Source organism: Sander lucioperca, chromosome 8, assembly GCF_008315115.2.
Source record: "Sander lucioperca isolate FBNREF2018 chromosome 8, SLUC_FBN_1.2, whole genome shotgun sequence".
NCBI classification, from domain to species: domain Eukaryota; kingdom Metazoa; phylum Chordata; class Actinopteri; order Perciformes; family Percidae; genus Sander; species Sander lucioperca.
The window spans coordinates 21840330-21859617 of record NC_050180.1 but is presented as its reverse complement, the minus strand read 5'-3'; the positions used below and the strand labels follow the sequence as shown (position 1 = coordinate 21859617).

Genomic DNA, 19288 nt, shown 5'->3' with positions numbered 1-19288 from the left:
ACGTTTTTCTCAACGTCAATAAAAACATGAAGAAACAAGTCCAGACATAAAGACTACCTTTAAATGATATACATTGCACACATGCATACCGGTTACCACATAATTTGTACACGTTATAGACTGGTGGAAAATGACTGTCAATTATAATGTTCAAAACTTAAATAATTGGAAATATCAGACATTTTCCTTTAAACAAATTGTTGGACGATATCAAAAGGTCGTGGATGCCCATTTCAGCCAAGAAAAGTAGTCAAATTCTGAATGCAAAAGTGAAAATGACATAATTTTGACCTGTTTACAATTTAGTAGGCTACATTACAAGTTTGACCTATTAAGTCAAAAGTTTGACCTATTAAATCAAAAGTTTGACATACTATCTCATAGTGTTGACTTAGTAAGTCAAATACTTGATTTGTCAGAATTCTGACTTGTCATGATTATTTTTATCATGCAAAAACTATCTAGTTTTTCTCCTTGTAATATATAGCATAACTGAAAGATACAAATAAGGAAACGTTAATTTTATTCCAATCATAATCAAAGTTTTGCATGTTTAAAGTCTAATACATGTTCACTGTATTTCCCCCCCATGAAGCTAACACAGTTCTCTCAATCTAGTCAATATACTTATCTCGTGGATATTAATACAGTGATCTACAGGATATAAAACCAGTTAACACCACAGCTTTGTTTGACATGTTTTGTTAGTTTATTCGATACAGTTTTGTTGTACACATACTCCTTTGGTTCAGGATTAAATTAATAAGCAGCAAAATATAAAAAAGGCATATACTGTAGCTCCAAATTATATGGTGGGGTGTTAGGATGGTGAAAGTGGATATGATTTCCTGTACTTGCTCTGCATCCAAACCCGGTGCATTACAACTTTCTTCCCTCTGTTCACTTGGAGTCGTCTGTCCTCCAGATTCTGTATTTCTTCCAGTCCAGCATTGGAAAATAAATTATGAACCTCATCTGTAAAAATAAATACAAAAACCTAGTCAGTAACCAGAGCTGTAGCCAAGACTTTTTAAATACTGAGGACATAAGTCTGGGGACTTATGTCCTCAGTATTTAAAAAGTATTTTAAGTATTTAAAAAGTCTTTCCCCAGAAAAATTTGACCAGACACCCAAAAAAAAAAGAAATAAATTCTCAAATTGTTTTGTTTGGATTTTTTTCATAGAATAATTTTATTCATTTAGTCAACTGTTCAGATATACTGTATTATTTGTAGATTTTATTTCCCAAGCTGTTTTTAAAGCCCTTTGCTCACTGCCACAAGTGAAATACAAATGGGGAATATCATTGAAGATCTCATGATTCAGAAATACCTTTAGTGAAAAAGTATACGCATGTTCCATCTCCACGTGTGTAGAAATTCTCCGATAAGCACCGCCCTGAAAATGTCACAAAAATTCCACACAGAAGGGTATACAGAATATACAACAAATAAGGTAAATTAGATAAAATGGCTATATTCAGGTGTGCAAGGCTCACCCTTCTTAAACCTGAGTTGTGAGAAGTCATATCTCCCATAATCACGGAAGAGGAATATCCCTCCATGTTTCAGGTATGTAGATAGTCGGTTCAGAGTTCCTTGCATTCTGTCAATTAAATGTCAATTAATGGAACAATAATGGTGTATGGATGCTAATGGAAAAAATAAAGGCTGTATGGGAATTTATTAATTAACAAACTACTAAACAAGTAACGGATTAGAAGCTGACATTTCTCTGTATGTGGACAGTGCTAAGGTGCCAATGTAGGTGCATTTGGTAATACTACAGCCTACAAATTAAAACATGCTTCCATCCCTTGAATGTCAAGCAAACCTATACAGTTAATATGTTGTACTCAGTGACATAATACAGTTAGATTTATATGTTTTTTGTAATGACATTCAGGCAAAGCCTGGGACAAGTGAAGGTGAGTCAGGGGTGTTATAGGGGTTGTGGAGGCGTCCACAGAGGGGTCTGGCAGGTAAGAAATGATATCAGGCTGTCATCTGTCATTTAACCTTCACCTACCGCTCCGGATGAATGGAGGAGAGCACAAAGACTGCGAGAATAACATCCAGGCTCTGATGAGGGAAGGGAAAGGAGGCCATCTCCTCACAAATGTCATGGACAAAGGCATGACACACAGAGTCATTGTAGTCTGGATGGTCCTATATGAGGAAAATAAAGTAGGCTAGATCCCAAACTGTTTTATAGTCACACAAAGTACATTTCCAAATGGTAGCCTAGACACAGATTTTGGCAACTGTGTGCAACTATTTATAAGATATATTGATAAAACTGGTACAGTTTTTACACACATTAACACAGGCCTGAAACACACACACATGCTCAGGACCTATACATGCACTAATGGAGTGATGTCAGAGGAAGGCTGCCCATAAACAGGTGCCCTGACCAGTTGGGGGTTTGGTGCCTTGCTCAAGGGCACCTTGGCAGAGCCCAGGAGGTGCACTGGCAACTCTCCAGCTACCAGTCCACACTGCGTACTTTGGTCCATACTGGGACTTGAACCGGCGACCCTCGAGTTCACAACTCAACCCAACCCACTGGACCACTGCCACCCCCATAATATTTAATATTTTTATTATTTTTAATTTACAACTAATTTCCCCTTTCTCATTTGCCATAACTTCTCTATGATATTCAACATGTCTTAAATATTGCAAGGGCACTGAAACTTTGACCTTTGCACTCCTTCTGTTAAGTGGCTGCTTATAAGAAATGTACTGTACAGTATCATTTTGCATTAGTTTAAGTCAGATTAAAATATAAATGTACAGTATCACAATGACTGCTGCTATAAACAATCCAACAATCCAAATCCAATTACTTATCTTGAGATAATGACTTGGTATTTAATTTATTTATGAATTAAATATTTTAAGAAAGGGGCACCCTGGTAGCTTACCTGGTAGAGCGTGTGCCCCATGTACCAAGGCTCAGTCCTTATCACAGCGGCCCAGGGTTCGATTCCGACCTGTGGCCCTTTTCTGTCTTCCCTCTCTCTCTCCCCCTTTCCAGTCTACAACTGTCCTATCAATTAAAGGCCAAAATGCCCCAAAAAATAAATACATATTTTAAGAAAGTTTCTCATTATTTTGAGAAAGTTTCTCATGTTGAGATACTAAATCGTTATTTTGAGAAAGTTTTTCGTTATTCTAAGACACTAAGTCATTATTTTAAGGAAGTTTCTTATTATAATGACTTACAGGATTTTTTGTCATCACAAGGCCAAGCTTTCTTGTTTATTTTTTTACCGGTGGAAATGGGCTTCAATATAAAACAGATGATTAGTTTAAATTAGAGTAGTTATTTGCCAACCCCAAAATAAAGATAATTTACACTCAAATGACTTTAAAACCTGTGCAAAAAATATTATCTACAAATGACCAGATTCTCTTTCCTGCTCCTTCACATTTAAATTGATTGATTCAGCTGTATAGCTGAATCATAGGTAGAGCTTTGAGTTATTCTGCAGGACTTTGAAGTATGCACATTGTGTGTGGGAACAATGGTCTAACTACAAAATCTAATTCGAATTGTCATTCTGGAAAGCTCAAAGATTGACATTAACAACTCTTTACAGTGAATACATTAAATGTATTACTTCATCAAAAATGAATGTAATCTGTCTAAACATTTTAGCAGTCTATTATATGACTGTAATTACCTTTAACATATTGTCCACATGACCACAGTAAGTACTATAAACACATCACTGCTAGTTTGACTTTTTAAGTATAACTGATATTAGTCATTATTGCTTTAGAAATGTATTAACCTCATTACAGTATATATGTGCATGTTAGTACTAAGCAAATTTAGAAAATCTTACCTTGACCAGCTGAATGGCACATGCGGAGAAGTCACAACAGTATAAAAATGCGTCTGTTTCTCTGTGAAATAGAACAGCCAATTTAACAACCATCGACTAATTACAAATACAGTCCAACTGCACATTTATTTTCATGGAGCTCTTATCCGGATTATGCACTGAAGCCAATATTTTACCTTAATTATTGCCTATTGCCAAAAATTGTACAAATGCAATCTCTGCTTATACCTGGAAAAACTAATTATAAAGATATTGCAGAAACAGGAAGTATAACGTGTTAAAGGGCCTCCTCTGGTTCAAACTAAAGGCTGAGGTGCTTCCCAATACCAGCAAAATGTTACTCTTTTCCTTCAACACTGTCTTTACCCAGAAACTGATTTTAGTATACTGGCCATTATTGTGTGTCTTTAAAATGTTTTGCTTCTGTAAACATAGGTTGCACTGAAAATTGACCTATGATCCACACTGATGATGTTGAAATGGACTTTAATGGAATATATGGAAACATCTCAAATATTTACTCACTTTATGGAATTAACGATGGGAAATACACTGTTACCCACCCCACATCCAACCTGTGAAGAAGATTTGTTTTTAGTATAGCAGCTAACAGCATGCTACTTTTTATATCACAACTGTATATTGGTCCACATGCAACAATCTATATTAAAAAAAAAATTGAAATTGAAATAAATACATGTGAATTTTGAAAACCTCCAAGATCCTGAAAGATGCACGCTGGCCAGGGAAAGTAGTAGTCTGTATGGCATCTTCAATTGTTTCTAGTGCTGCTCCTTGACAGGACTCTGTCTGGGGATTTGAGGTGTCTGTATTTCTGTGATAGTGTGTGGGACCATTGTTTTGCTGGTGTCTGGTCTCATTGTCTATGCTGGATCCAGAAGGTTGTGGGTATGACGCCTGCTGATCATCCAGACACCTGTTCATGGCTTGACTTTTTGCACCGGAAGGAAGCAGTTCTGGGAACTCTAAAAACAGCCACTTGCGATCTTTAAAGAACTTATCCTGGTGCATCTCGTAAAACTTGTCCCAGTATTTGGAAGCCTCTGTGTCAAATTTACCTGTGTGGAGAGGATTTCAGGATAATTTTACAAAGGTTAGTCCCAATCAAATTAAAATCTAACTTAAAAAATATTTTTGCAGGAATAAATTCTTGCCTTGTTCCTCTAAAGGAATTTGTATAAAGGCATTTTCTTTTGCCTTCTGCTGTGCATTTTCTTTATCCTCTTCTGTCCATTGCACATGATCCCTAAAATATAAAGCATTACAAAAGCAAATTAAAGTAAATTTAACATATAAATCCATTGTTGCGTTTTAAAGTTAGAAAGCTCTCAACTGTAACCCCAAATTTCAGCTCAGTATCATTAAAAGTAGGCACACCTATTCTGTAATCCTACTATCCTACTGTCTCCATACAGATGTGTGACAACTACTACTGTACATCACTGACCACATGTTGTGCTTAAAGATGTCATCAGGATTGGTCAGAATCCGTGAACCCAGTGGAGCTGATGGTCTTCCTCCTGTGCCTTTTAGTCTTGACGACAATCTGCTGTAACCTTTAGCCAATTTGGCCACAGAGAAGCTCCGTAGTTTATGCATTTACTCTGTAAAAATGCAGGAAGAGTAATATATTTTACAATGCTTTGACAGTGCACCTATGGCTAATAAAGCTCATGGGAGCTGGTGCTGTGATATGCAAACAAAATAATTGAATTACTCTTCTAGCAATATTTTGCTGCTGGATATTGTCATCAACATCTTCACGTTTTTTTTTTTTTATTATATGCATTTTATTTTCAGGAACAATTTTCAGTTTATTAATATATTCAAGCAAAAATGACACAAAGAACCATATATTAAATAACATTTTTAATATGCTTTTTGCTTATGACAATCTATCAGAGCAGCATTTCTATGTTGTTTTTTTGTTGAGAACAAATTTCATTTTGTATTCCCCTGCCCCATATACAGCAACCTAAGGAGTTGCTATTCTAAAACATACAGTTTAGGAATCCTGATTTGTTTTGGTTGTCCGAAGGTAATGAATATGAAAGACTGAATACAATATATATATATATCTCCTGTTTATGTTTTGGCAAGATTAATATAAGATTAAGACAGAACTGCCTTTATCCTTGACTGTTTGCCTATATGAATTGGATCTTTTGAGATGTTTTTGAAATGACCTCAATGACCTGCTGGTCTCTCAGTTATTAACTACAAACTTAATTCTGGGGATCCCAAAGTTAGCTAACAAATATCAGGCTGAAATTTGAAAAAATGTGAATAAAATCATGCAATATTCATGTGGAATATTTATATTTGATGGAACTGTCCAGCCAAAGAAACAGTATTTTGTTTGAATATTTCAGTCGATGTGCTTCAATAGAGTTGGAAACTTGGAACAAGCCAATACAGCATATATTCATAATACAGTCAAACAGTGTGAAATAGAATTATTTTTTCGACCTTAAAGCTACTTCAGGGAAAATAAAACTAAATGTTGAGGGGTGGTTTTATAACATAACGTAACGTCAACGTACCAACGGTCGAGAAGAGGGCGCTAATGTTACAAGACGGATGCCGTAGAAGAAGAAGGGAGTGGAAGACTAGAAATATGGAGCGGCAGAGGCGGCCAGCTGCTAGCATGGGCAGCTGATGCGATATTATATTATTTGTCCGCTAACCTCTAACTGCTGACATCGATTATTTGTTTCACCCCGGGGCAACTAACGTTAACGTTACCCAGCTCTACCAACGCTAGCTCATATATAACGATCCTTGTACGACTTTTAAACGAAGTAAACGAGATATCGAGGTTGCTCTAGCTCAAAAGTGCTAACTTTAGTTAGCATTAACTGTTAGCTGTTAACTTTTCGTGTTAGCTAGCTAACGTTAAAGCCAGAGAAGAGTTTCAGTAGTCTCCGGAAGATGGAGCTCGGTGAAGGGTTCTAACTGTATCACTACCTCGGACTGGGAAACCACAACGTCCTTACCTGGCTCTGTAAGTTCTTGGGGGTCAGCAGCTCAGGTTGTTGTCTCCTGTCATGCTACCGGACAGTCAGCTTGTAGAAACAAAGTGCCACCTGCTGATGGCGCCGTACCGGAGAAAAGGAGCCGTAAATGCTACTGAGCTGTTGAACCGGAGGAGTAGAGGTATCAGCGATGCTGGGACTCTGATCAGACACAATATGAAGGTCCTTAGAGGTATCCTCCTCCAGGTAATAGTAAAAACGGTCTTTTAGATATTCACTGTAGCTAACTGATTTAAAGAAATGTTTTAGTTACTAACATATCTTCTTTATTATTGTTGTAGGACAACAGGGATTTCATTAAAGCATGGAGCAAGACCTCAAAATCCACAATAATGTATGAGAGTGGTAAAATCTATTTTGAAAATTACCAGAACTGCTACAGCTGGTGAGTATAAATAACTAACTTTAGTCTTCAGCACACATACAACAAATGCCTTATAGCAGATAACAGATAAAATGCAGCATCTTAAAAACTGGCATAAAATAGTCACATAGTAATACACTAATGTATCTCTGAAGAAATCAAAATCTGAGAATCACTGCAGGACAGCTGTGAGACGCATTTACTTTCTAAAAGAAAGTGATAATTCCACGCCATGATTTAATCTAAACCTTGCAATTCACGAACGATTGCCATCTTTTATGAATTTAGTGGCAGGCCTTGTCATTCGAGACTCAATACATAGCTTACCAGATACAATTTCACCCAGTTTATTAGTATCATCTACTAAATTAAAATTGGCGTTGTGTGATTAAAACAGCGTGAAAAACCTGAGTTTACATCGTCATGATGTTTATGTACATGTAGAGCTGGGCGATATAGAGAAAATCAAATATCACCATATTTTTGACCAAATTCATCAATGTCGATATTGCCGCAATATTGTAGGGTTGACTTTTGGTGGTTTCACAAAAAATGTACACAATAACATTTTAGTTAAATAATCATCAATAATGTGGATATAATGACTAATATACAATATAACGATATCCAAAATTTAAGATGATATCTAGTCTCATATATCAATGTCAATATAATATTGATATATTGCCCAGCCCTATGTACATGTATAGCTATGTGTGTATGTAAGGGACACAGAACAGAATAAAAGGTTTTACCCTACACACAATGAGTGATTTAAATCTTCTGGTTTCAGTGTTCATTCAGAGCCTCAACTTCTATACAAACTGCCTAAGAGATCAAAATTGGAGAAATTTGAAGATGCCTTGCTGTGTCAGAGCCCACTTGTAAGTGATATAAAACAAACTAAAGGTGAACTTTCAATAACCAGATTTTAACAACCCAGGTTCAGATTGTTGTTTAATTTGTCTCGTTGACAGGACAACACATTAACCTCCCCCTCTGATCATAAACCCAGCCTCTTGGCTTTGACGGCCAATAACTGGCTGTATCGCCTTTCAGCTGAAACGGGAGAAGAGCTGCAAAGAGTTTACCTCTCTTCAAACCATAAGTTCAGGTATTGTTAACGCTCTGAGTTCTATGTTCTCAAAAGGGAGATTAATTTCCTATTTTCGTTCATTTAAAAACTTTAACTTTACTCTGTTGTTTTTGGTAGGTATCTTGGCTGGGATGTTTCTCAAGAGATGTTTTATGTTAAATCTGTTCAAAACAAAGATACACTTTTAGCCCGACAGGTAAGTTTTGTGCCTTATTGAAGAGTGACAGGGCACTTTATTAAGGGTATTAAAGCATAGGATCTTGCTGTACATGGCTTTTTAGCAGTTCATGAATTTTAATTGTCGCATTGCATAAATCTAGGGAAATGGATATAAAATCTTGTAATGAGTCAGTGAAAGAATTTAGGTATCACTAGTTAATGATAATGATGCCAAAATGCCAATTACAATTTCTGCAAGGTGACATTTTTAAAACCACACTTTTAATTTGCTGGTTTTGTTCTAAACCCAAACTTGTTCAATTCACAATAATCAGGAAATCATAAAAAGCATTGAATCCTCACATTTTGAGAGGCTGGAACCAGGGAAAGTTTTTCATTTTTGCTTAATTAAATTACTAAATTGTTTCCCTTCATTGTTTTTGTGGATCGACTAGTCGACTGATTAACTAATGATTTTACTACTTGTCCAAAATCTCTGATGTGGAAAAGAGATGACAATAACATTTTCCTTTTCTTTTTTTATTTACAGGCAGGTATCACTCAGAACACGGTGATGCACCTGGCCATATTTCATGTCTTCCCCTTACAAGTTGTAGGCATGTTGGAGATCAACAAAAAGGTATGCAGATTTGATTGTAGTGTTTTTTTTTTTTTTCTTTTTTAAAGGTGCCCAGAGGATTGATATGTTATTATTAAAATGTATCTAAATTTTATTCTTTCAGGTATTTGGGAATAGTGTTACCGATGTTGTTCTGTCTCAAGGTGTCCTTGTGGTGTCTTACAGCAACAAGTCAGTGAAACTGTACAGCTTTAAGCACATTGTACAAAGGGTATGTATTTTTTAATCCTTAAGGTGCTGACACACCAACCCGATTATCGGCTGTCGGACAGTCTGGCGAGGTCAGTGACTCGAGTCTGTTCTGTGCCGTCGTCCGTTGGAGGAGCTGTCGGCCTTAATTTTGGCCGACCCGACATGCTCAGTCGGAGACAGGACAGTCGGGACTCACCCGGAAATGGCGAGCGGATGAGCCTCTCAAAATCTGACAAATCTTTTAAACTGACCTGTTGATCTGAAATGAAGACAGATTCAGCAACTGTATGGCCTATTTCTCGCTTAAAATGTTTTCAGAAACACGTTTCGGTGAATTATTTTAGTACAATATGAGATCGTTTTCTAAACAAGCCGCCATGACAGTCTGGCTGTGAATTTCTGGAGAAAAAAGACCCACGTGACGCGTTCGTTCTATCAGCTGCCGGTTTTCATTTTCTGGGAAACGATACATTTATATAGTAATTTTTTTGGACCTCGGGGACCCAACTGATCAGTCCGACTGCCTTTTCTGCCGACGGTCGGCCGTCTGGTTGGTGTGTAACAGCTATTAAACAGCACACTGTTGGGCACCTGGGTAGCTCACCTGGTAGAGAGGTTTACTCCTCAACGGTTCAATTCCGACCTGCACCCCTTTGCTGCATGTCATTCCCCCTTTCTCTCCCTTTTCATGTCTTCATCTGTCCTTTAAAAATAAAGGCCTAAAATGCCCAAAAAATAATCTTAAAAAAACTAAAACAGCACACTGTTGATCAAGATAAAGATTTGAATCAGATTGTATAACATTGCATCAGGAATACATTTGTTGATTATTGAATATGTGGGAATATTTGCATATTCAGTGTTTTATTATGCTTCTGGCTCATCCTGCTGCTTACAGCTCTGTGTATTTGATGAATATTTTCTTTGTTTTCAGTATTTGACAGAGAAGTTAACGCTTGGAAAGCAGAGTTCACTTCTTGGAGGCAAAACAGTGGGAGATGTTCCGTTTGGTATCCCAGTAAATATCCAGATCACAGGCAAGTCTGTTTTAAGGCTAGCAGGTGGTATCAGATTTTAGTAAATCTACTTGGCCACTGTAGGAAGGAATGTTTCTTTATTACAAAGTAAATGTGCTAGGTTTTTTTTTTTTGTCTTATTCCGTAGATTGTCCTCCAGTGCTTTTCGAGGTGTCATGCACTGATAACAGTGTCCAGATTGGAGGCTACCCGTGGCACTACATCTACACACCACTGCATAAAAATCACAAGGGCACTCACCACATCTGTTCACTCAAGGACAGCACTATGGTATGTTTAAAGAATCCTTTAAACTTCAAAAACACATACACTAAAATATAGAGAAATATCCCCAGTCTTGTTGTGTGATGGACTACCAAAGCCAGAGGTTATTGAAAGTGTCAGGGTAAGAAGGGCCACAGGTGTTTGTGACAGGCTTTGTATCTAGCTGCTAGACAGAGCAGAACCAAACCTATAATCACTATTCAAAAGCCTCAGACAATGGTCCAACTACTTTTGTGCAGATCTTTTCTGCATGTGTACTGTAACATAAGCCTATGTCGGTTTTGGTGTCTTTGATGACACTGCTCACATGTATTTCTTTCCAGAGACAATTGTCAGCAACTAAGGTGCATGTGTGAAAAAAAACATAAAATCACATTTAAAGGACAATTCTGCGCAAAATGAACCTAGGGGTTAATAACAGATGTGTACCCACTCTGTCATTCTCTGGGACATGTTTTCATGCTAAACGAATGTGTTTGTAGCTTGAAACAAGCTAGCGCGGACCGCTGATTAGCTTACAACGCTAGTATTCGGGGCACAGGGAAAGTAAAAACAAATCACTATTTATAACAGTAAAAAGGCTCAAAATATCACCAAACTTCGACGGTAGCATAAAGAGGATCCCTAAATGTTAACCGAAGCATTGAGAACTTTGTAAGCGTACAGACAGTTTATTGAAAAGAGATTATAAAGACACTCGCGTTCATGTTTACATACGGCCGCCGTCTTGAAAACCAGTCATGACTTACAGCTGGCGATGCAAACGTAAATCAAAAGCAATTTGCTCAATATATCTGAAATAATCACACCGATGTAAAACATAACTTGTCTAGTGTACTTACTCAGTGGATAACTGTCCATCTGGTCCCTCTCTCGTAGCCCTTTCATGGAGCTCCCGCAGCTCTTCGTTCAATAAACTGTCTGTACACTTACAAAGTTCTCAATGCTTCGGTTAACATTTAGGGACCCTCTTTATGCTACTGTTGAAGTTTGGTGATATTTTGAGCCTTTTTAGTGGTATAAATAGTGATTTGTTTTTACTTTCCCTGTGCCCCGAATACTAGCGTTGTAAGCTAATCAGTGGTCCGCGCTAGCTTCTTTCAAGCTACAAACACATTTGATTAGCATGAAAACATGTCCCAGAGAATGACGAGTGGATACACATCTGTTATTAACCCCTAGGTTCGTTTTGCGCCGGAATTGTCCTTTAAGCTGCCGCAGTTGCCAAAACACAACAAAAAAGAGAAAACCATTTGTGGTATTATTAAATGAAGTATAAGTGGTATATTTAAAATGAAAAAGTTTCTTTGAATTATTCTCAGCATCAGAAAACCCCCAAAAGTATGATACACACATTTTAGCAGACACCTAATTATTAAACTGATACAGTACCTGAAATTTGTATCTTAAGTATGGTTCAAATCCAGTTTCACGTCACAAAAACACTTGTTAGTAGATTTAATGTGGAAAAGAAATTATATTTGTCTTGCCTGCTAGATTTTCTTTTTGATTATTTTCAAGAGGAAACCTGGTTATAGTTATGTGCTCATGGTACTATGTGTAGTTTGCTATGCAATTAATAAAAGTAATAATAATGAATAATGCATGTCCTAGTTAATGTGATACTTTTTAATTTGATGACATTAGGCAACAAATGGAATTCAAAACATGAACTGCTACTCTCTGGAGAGTGATGGGATCTTCTTCCATCCTGATGACTCAGGAAGAATCATTCATGTTGGACCTGCCACCATAAAGTAAGTACTACAGTCAACTTTTACATAACAAAATGAAAACAGTGGTGAAGTATCTTGTGGTGGTTTTCCTTATCCCTTGTCACTAAAAGTAACAATAGTATGTTATTTGCTGCATATACATAAAGTATGATATATATATTTTTATTTTTTTATTTTCTTATTATACTGGACATGTCCATTGTTTGTTTTTTTTTCTTCAAGTGTCCTTAAAATATGTGGTGAACTAAACAATGGTTTGCCATCGAAGGTACTTGAGGATTTCTCTATGACAACTCATCGGAACAGCAATGTAAGTGTCATGCTGGCCTCACTACAGACTTAGTTTACCTTGCTCATGAATCAGCCTCATGTATGTATCAAGTGTATTGGTCAGTCAGTCTTGGTGCGGTCCAAATTAAATGTTTCTGTTTTACATCTACTTCAGCCTACCTCACAAGTCACTGTGACCTCATCAGGCCGCACAGTGAAAAAACGATTTCGTCAGCTGGATGATGACCCAGATCAAGAGGTGCCAAAGTGATTTCGCTTTTATTATTGGTCTTTTTTCTTTTTATAGGATTTATTTCCAATAACATAAGCATTATCCTTTTAAAATGCATAATTCTTCTGTGAGTAATATCCGAGACATCACAGCAACACAACACCGGATGTAACAAGTATTACAACTTGATTGAAGGCAAGAACAATTTAGAATTAAAGCTGCAAGCAGCGATGGACGGGCCCTCTCTCATCTGCGCGCGTCGGGGTCACCGGCGTTCGCCGCTCCTTGCGACCGTGCATTTGTGCGGCACTCAGACACCGCAAATCGTCACCAATGAAAAGGGAACTCCCTGCTGCGTTCAATGATACCTCACACAAGACTCTACCTTAGATGGGTCAGCATTTATGAAAGGGGGCGTGGCTTGAACATAGGGGGTGGGCCAAACCATCACCAATGAAGAAGTAACTGTCTGCTGAGTTCATTGATACCTCACACAATGGTCAACATTAAATCGTTCAAATGTTATGAAAGGGGGCGTGGCTTAAGCATAGGGGGCGGGCCAAACCATCACCAATGAAGAAGCAACTCTCTGCTGAGTTCATTGATACCTCACACTGGTCAACCTTAAATCGTTCAAATGTTATGAAAGGGGGCGTGGCTTAGCCATAGGGGGCGGGCCTAACCATCACCAATGAAGAAGCAACTCTCTGCTGAGTTCACTGATACCTCACACAATGGTCAACCTTAAATTGTTCAAATGTTATGAAAGGGGGCGTGGCCTAAGCATAGGGGGCGGGCCAAACCATCACCAATGAAGAAGCAACTCTCTGCTGAGTTCAATGACACCTCACACAAGACCCTACCTTAAACGGTTAAAATGTTATGAAAGGGGGCGTGGCTTTTTCATCTTTAAGGTGTTGGGATGATAGAGACCAAGTTGAAGTACATCGGATGAAATCTCTAGGAGGAGTTCGTTAAAGTATAGCACCTTGACTTTTTGGCCTACTTCCTGTTGCCACTAGGGGGCGCTATGACTTTAAGTAAATATCGGCCTTTATTTGTCCTCAGGGTTGGACTCTTATGAATCCTGAAAAGTTTCGAGCCAATCGGACAATGTACACTCGAGTTACACCCACTTCCTGTTTCGGCGGCGAAACGCACAAAATGGCCGCCCCGCCACGGCCATGCCCTATGACGAAAAGTTTTTCTTTTAACAACTTTTCATCTTTAATGTCTTCAGATGGCACAGACCAAATTTGAAGTTGATCGGATGAAATCTCTAGGAGGAGTTCGTTAAAGTACGACATGTGGAAATGGCCAAAATCGCACTAATTTCGAACTTTGAAATCAAAATGGCGGACTTCCTGTTGGGCTTAGGGTATGGCTTCAATGACGTTTTTTGTACATCTTGACATGATACATATGTGTACCAAGTTTTGTAAGTCTACGTTAAACGCACTGCAGGGGCTCAATTTTTTTAACTTTGTAGGGGGCGCTAGCGAGCCATTTTTGCGCGCCTATTCCCGAAACCCTTAAAATACGTAAATTTTCACCAGACTTGATGCGACCGCCAAATTTGGTGAGTTTTTGAATATGTTAAGCCCCTCAAAAAGCCAATTCATTTGCCGGGAAAAGAATAATAATAATTCCTTCAGTTTCAATAGGGCCTTCGCCGCTGTCGGCGCTCGGGCCCTAATAAAGGATAAGCAGAGGTACATTTTAGTCCATTAGCCAGCAGTTTTGTAACACTGTTACTCTTTGGCCTTTATAAATAACTTTCAAAGCAACTAGATGGGGTTGCCTGGGTAGCTTACCTGAGGCTCAGTCCTTGCCGCAGCAGCCACAGGTTCAATTCTGACCTGCGGCCCTTTGCTGCATGTCATTCCCTGTCTCTCTCCCCCTTTCCTATCTTGATGACCCAAGTTTCTAGGGTCATCCTCCCTTTTGAGTTTGACCAAAATCAGACCAGTGGTGACTGATACACCACCTGAGAAACCGATGACCGCAGTTAACAGTTAAATAACACAAGTTCAAAATGAAAAAGTCAAACATGATTGTTGTGTTTTTCAAACAGCACTGTTTTCATCAGACCAATTAAGGAGTGGTTTCCAAATGTGCATTTTATTCAATGTGCAGAAAGTTCAGGATGACAGCTTGATTTCTAAAATAAGTTTTATTGTGCTAACAACTTTCGAAAGAACTGTCTCCATCTTCCGGCCACATCGTTGTTGGCTGCACCTGTAACCACTACTATACGTTATACATTTATGTAGCAAGGTGAAGTTCAACTCGAGGTTAGTGAAGACTAGTGTAATAAAGTTCAAGACTGGTGATGCAGACTTCTCAGTTAGTGGCGCATGCATGCGTACAAGTTTCAGCTGCTGTAAATCTGCTCTTTGAATGCCTGATAAGTAGCAGGAAATGGGGTTACATACGTATTTGGCAAAGGTGCCCTTATGGATACATAGAACTTGGCACAGCTTCACAACAATGAGCCTTTCAATTTTACAGACTTTTCGTATGGTGGAATATGAGGATGAGCTGGACCTTTTGGCAGTGGTGGTAACTAATGGTGAGGAGGGAGAAGGCAGAGCTCACATCCGACTGCATGACAACCAGAGTGGGCAGTTACTGCGGACGGTTGATCTGGTGGAACCTTGGGACGAGGTGAGTGACCTGAGATGAATGTACCAACGTTAAACTGAAGTTTGTGTATATAGATTCATTGGTGCTCTTATATTTTGTTTCAGACTTATCGACATGAGTTATTCTTTGACAAAGACACAATTGTTCATATTGAACAAAAGAACTCCAACTTCTGTTGCCATGTTTACAAACTCAAGGCTGCCAGTAAATAAGTGACATTTACTTTGTAAGATTATGTAAATATTTGTTTCCAACTCATGTTTTTTGTTCAGCTATTCTGTGTGTAAAAACACATAATGCTGTTTTTTCATATTTGGATCACTGCCATATATTTTGTGTGAATTACATTTGATAATCATGGTTTGTAATTGATATCATTCTAAGTTTCTGAACTGTATATGAACATGTTCTGTCTTCCTACCTATTACCTACATATTACATTATTTACACTCTTAATCTTTCTCTTAAATTAAAATCTTTTATTTTTGTTACTGTGTATTTCTGCCTCCTTCTTTACGTCATGTCCATCCAAATATTAAGATATTCCAAAATTGCTTCTATGTAATATGTATGAGTTTATCATCTACTTGCTTTCACAACCCACAGTTCTAATATGTTAGTTTAAACCATAAATAAGGTGGTAAAACCTGGCTATTGATTTGAAATTGTAGGTTTTGTATCAAGCTACAGATATACCCAAATGTATGTTGAAGGCCCTGACAGTAACGTTGTGTAAGTTTTTTTTCTGCCAAAAAGTTGTTGTAAATAGCAAAAAGTAATACTAATAGGACCCCCCCCACCAAAATAAATAAACACATTAATTAATCAAGAGCCCTCTTTTATAAGTGTTCTGAGTTTAGAAAAATAAGTGATAAAAAAAGCAAATGTATTCAGTAATACAAGAAAATGGTCAAGAACATAGTAGTAGTAGTAGTAGTAGTAGTAGTAGTAGTAGTAGTAGTAGTAGTAATAGTAAAAACAACTTAAGTAAGAAAATGGCCAAGAACATAGTTTAGTAAAAATATAACTTGTAAGCAATACTCAAACGCATCAGCGTGTTAGTCAATAGCACTGATGCAAGAACATGCACTGCTAAAATGAGTCAATTTTGTCAGAGAAAGATGCAGCGCAAACAATTAAGGCGCTTCCTGGTCAGAAGAAAAAACTTGCACAACGTGCTTCCTCCACATAGTCACAGCTCTGGGTCATGTGACCGAGGACCCTCTCAATAGCAACCACTTGAAGTTTAGTTGTGAAAACAGCTGCTCCGGTCAAGTCGCTCCGTTCTGTTGCTGCTGTTGTGTTGTTGACACTGATAACGATGGAGAACTTGAAACAGTTCCTGGTCGCTCTGTCTGCCGCCGCCGCCGCCGGAATTGTCTCCATAATATTCGTGCTAATATGGGTTCTCAACTATAAAGAAGGTTTTGCCTGGGATGGAGGACTGGCTGAATTCAACTGGCATCCGGTCCTGATAGTTATCGGGTTTATTTTCTTCCAAGGAATAGGTGAGAGGAGTCTTTTCAACAAGGATAGAGGGAAAACGGAATGTGGATGTTGTTTTTAAGGAATGTAAACAACTGAAAGAAAGTATTGCTCAAGGCCAAGCTACACAAGGCTCGCTTTTCCGAGGATCTTATCTTAGGAGGAGGTTACTACGTGTGTAAGTGCGTAATAAATAGCCTACTGTAAAAGTGTGGTCCACCAACTAAACCCCCACTTAGCGGTCATTAGAAATTGTTAACTTATTGGATCGTATCGGCTAGTGTATTATAAGTTAGTCTGATAATAGCTACGGCTTAACATCTAGATAAGCAAATTGCTCTCAAGGACTACAGCAAGCATGCACCTAGAAAGTAATTTATATAATAGCAATAGTAGTGCTTTCTTAAAGTGGTTACCCACAACTACACCTTTTAACCTTTAAATTGTGCCTGTCATACATGCAAATATCACTTAAACAATGTAATGACAGGTTAGCCAACTTTTTAAGAGAAAAAAAGATGTTTAATATTGTCAAAATGTAAAAATATGCATATTTGCATTAAGAATTGTCTGAATGACACTGAGTTACCTTCTCTTGTCTAGCCATCATTGTCTACAGACTCCCCTGGACCTGGCAGTGCAGCAAACTGATGATGAAGTTCATCCATGCAGGCTTGCACTTACTAGCCTTCATTCTTGCTGTCATAGCTATGGTGGCTGTTTTTGACTTCCACAATGCTGCCAAAATCCCCAACATGTACAGTTTGCACAGCTGGCTGGGCCTGACAGCTCTGATACTCTTCTGTCTACAGGTAAATAAACCCCTTTTTATTTTAAAGTATTTAAAGTAATGGATAATAAACAAAGGCTCCTGGTTTTGTTTTGCAGTACTGATATTGCTACTTGTAGAAGGCTACATTATGTGAACTAAATGAGTTTTTTTTGTTGCATGTTTCAAACCACTGCACCTTTACCATCTTAATAATCTTTAATGGAGCTCTGGACTGGTTGTAAGACAATACATATAGTGTAGGGTGGTATGTCCCTAAAAAACAACATAGTCCTGGTGTTTCCAAAAACGCCAAGTCATAGTGAACAACAGCCTCATTTAGTACAATATCTGATAAGTGGATGTTTTTTTTTCTACTTCAATGAGCAGCTTGTTCTTGGAGTTGGCATATACTTGATACCAGTTACACCTGCATCCTGGAGAGCAGTGTTTATGCCCCTCCATGTCTATGGCGGTCTTTTACTCTTTACCAGTGTAATAGCTGTGGCACTCATGGGCATCACCGAGAAACTCATTTTTGGCCTGTAAGTATTAACAATAAAAATAAATAAAGGCTTGTAATAGCTTGTAAAAATGTACAAACCAGTTTTACAATGTTAATGTGCTGCTTAAGAGTGGGCATAACAGATTTTTTGTACTTCATTACTAAGGAGCAACCCGAAATATAAGGACTCTCCCCCAGAGGCAATTTTCGTGAATGTTCTGGGAGTCCTCCTAGTGGTTTTTGGAGCTCTTATCCTCTGGATTGCCACTCGAACATCTTGGAAACGCCCCAGTGACCAGGTCTTGCATACTCTGCATACCATTGGGGAAGGTGAGGACAGCAGCAAAGTCGGTCCAGTCATGTCTCAACTATCTGATGGAACTGATGCTGCGCCCTTTGGGGATGTCAGGAGGAGGAGTAGTAACAAATTAGATGATCAGGCTAACTGATTACAAATTAACTAACTAGGAGCAGATACTGTATCAAGTGTTGAATGCATGTACACCCAGTCTAAACTGGTCAGAGAAAGTAAAAATGAAGAAATCTATTTTTGCTGATCTTTTCCATACATAACTGTATCTCTTGCACCTTAAGTATTTAATTTTGTTGGCATTTTGTTGTTTGCCATTTATTGTAAGTGTATGTAAATAATGGTGAGCTACTTCATAACAAGATTCAGATAGACCTTTTGTATTGTGATATCTGGATTTTTAAAATATGTTCACAACCTATCTACATTTTACAATGAATATTTGCAACTTCTACCTTGCATCGTACAGTCCTTGAATATTTATGTGTAGAGAGAAGATGAAAAATATTCATACAATAGAACACAGTCAATAATAATAAAAAAAAAGTAATGAGCACCAATTTGTGGTTGTTTATCACATTTGACATTAGTGCTCTGGTTTCTTGTTCCTGTTCTATTAATGCCTCTCAAAGATAGATAGATGGATAGATATACTTTATTCATCCCGAGG

The 19288-nt window shown here is 37.9% G+C and overlaps 3 protein-coding genes across 5 annotated transcripts; 2 read left to right on the top strand and 1 right to left on the bottom strand.

Moving 5' to 3' along the window:
* Window positions 1–664: 664 nt before the first annotated feature.
* mettl8 (methyltransferase like 8) lies at window positions 665–7062 on the bottom strand. Its single transcript, XM_031297807.2, has 10 exons — window positions 6875–7062; window positions 5326–5482; window positions 5033–5124; window positions 4572–4936; window positions 4383–4432; window positions 3858–3918; window positions 2030–2169; window positions 1500–1606; window positions 1334–1399; window positions 665–975 (listed from the first exon to the last, which is right to left on the bottom strand). The coding sequence occupies exons 2-10, from the start codon at window positions 5475–5477 to the stop codon at window positions 821–823; spliced, it is 1188 nt and encodes a 395-aa protein (XP_031153667.1). The 5' UTR covers window positions 5478–5482; window positions 6875–7062; the 3' UTR covers window positions 665–820.
* Window positions 6476–16965, top strand: dcaf17 (ddb1 and cul4 associated factor 17). Of its 3 annotated transcripts, XM_031297785.2 has the most exons (15): window positions 6477–7099; window positions 7195–7298; window positions 8071–8161; window positions 8255–8391; window positions 8491–8569; window positions 9083–9172; window positions 9276–9383; window positions 10299–10401; window positions 10529–10671; window positions 12313–12422; window positions 12624–12711; window positions 12847–12930; window positions 15415–15570; window positions 15654–15760; window positions 15820–16045. In XM_031297785.2, coding segments are annotated over exons 1-15 (1575 nt in total). In that variant the 5' UTR covers window positions 6477–6925; the 3' UTR covers window positions 15821–16045. The 3 variants fall into 3 exon arrangements, with proteins under 3 accessions (XP_035860308.1, XP_031153645.1, XP_035860309.1); XM_036004415.1 differs by lacking the exons at window positions 15654–15760; window positions 15820–16045 and adding an exon at window positions 16742–16965 and having other exon boundaries at window positions 6476–7099; XM_036004416.1 differs by lacking the exon at window positions 9276–9383.
* Window positions 16798–19197, top strand: LOC116048586 (cytochrome b reductase 1). Its single transcript, XM_031297755.2, has 4 exons — window positions 16798–17057; window positions 17638–17846; window positions 18194–18348; window positions 18475–19197. The coding sequence occupies exons 1-4, from the start codon at window positions 16871–16873 to the stop codon at window positions 18755–18757; spliced, it is 834 nt and encodes a 277-aa protein (XP_031153615.1). The 5' UTR covers window positions 16798–16870; the 3' UTR covers window positions 18758–19197.
* The last annotated feature ends 91 nt before the right edge of the window (window positions 19198–19288 follow it).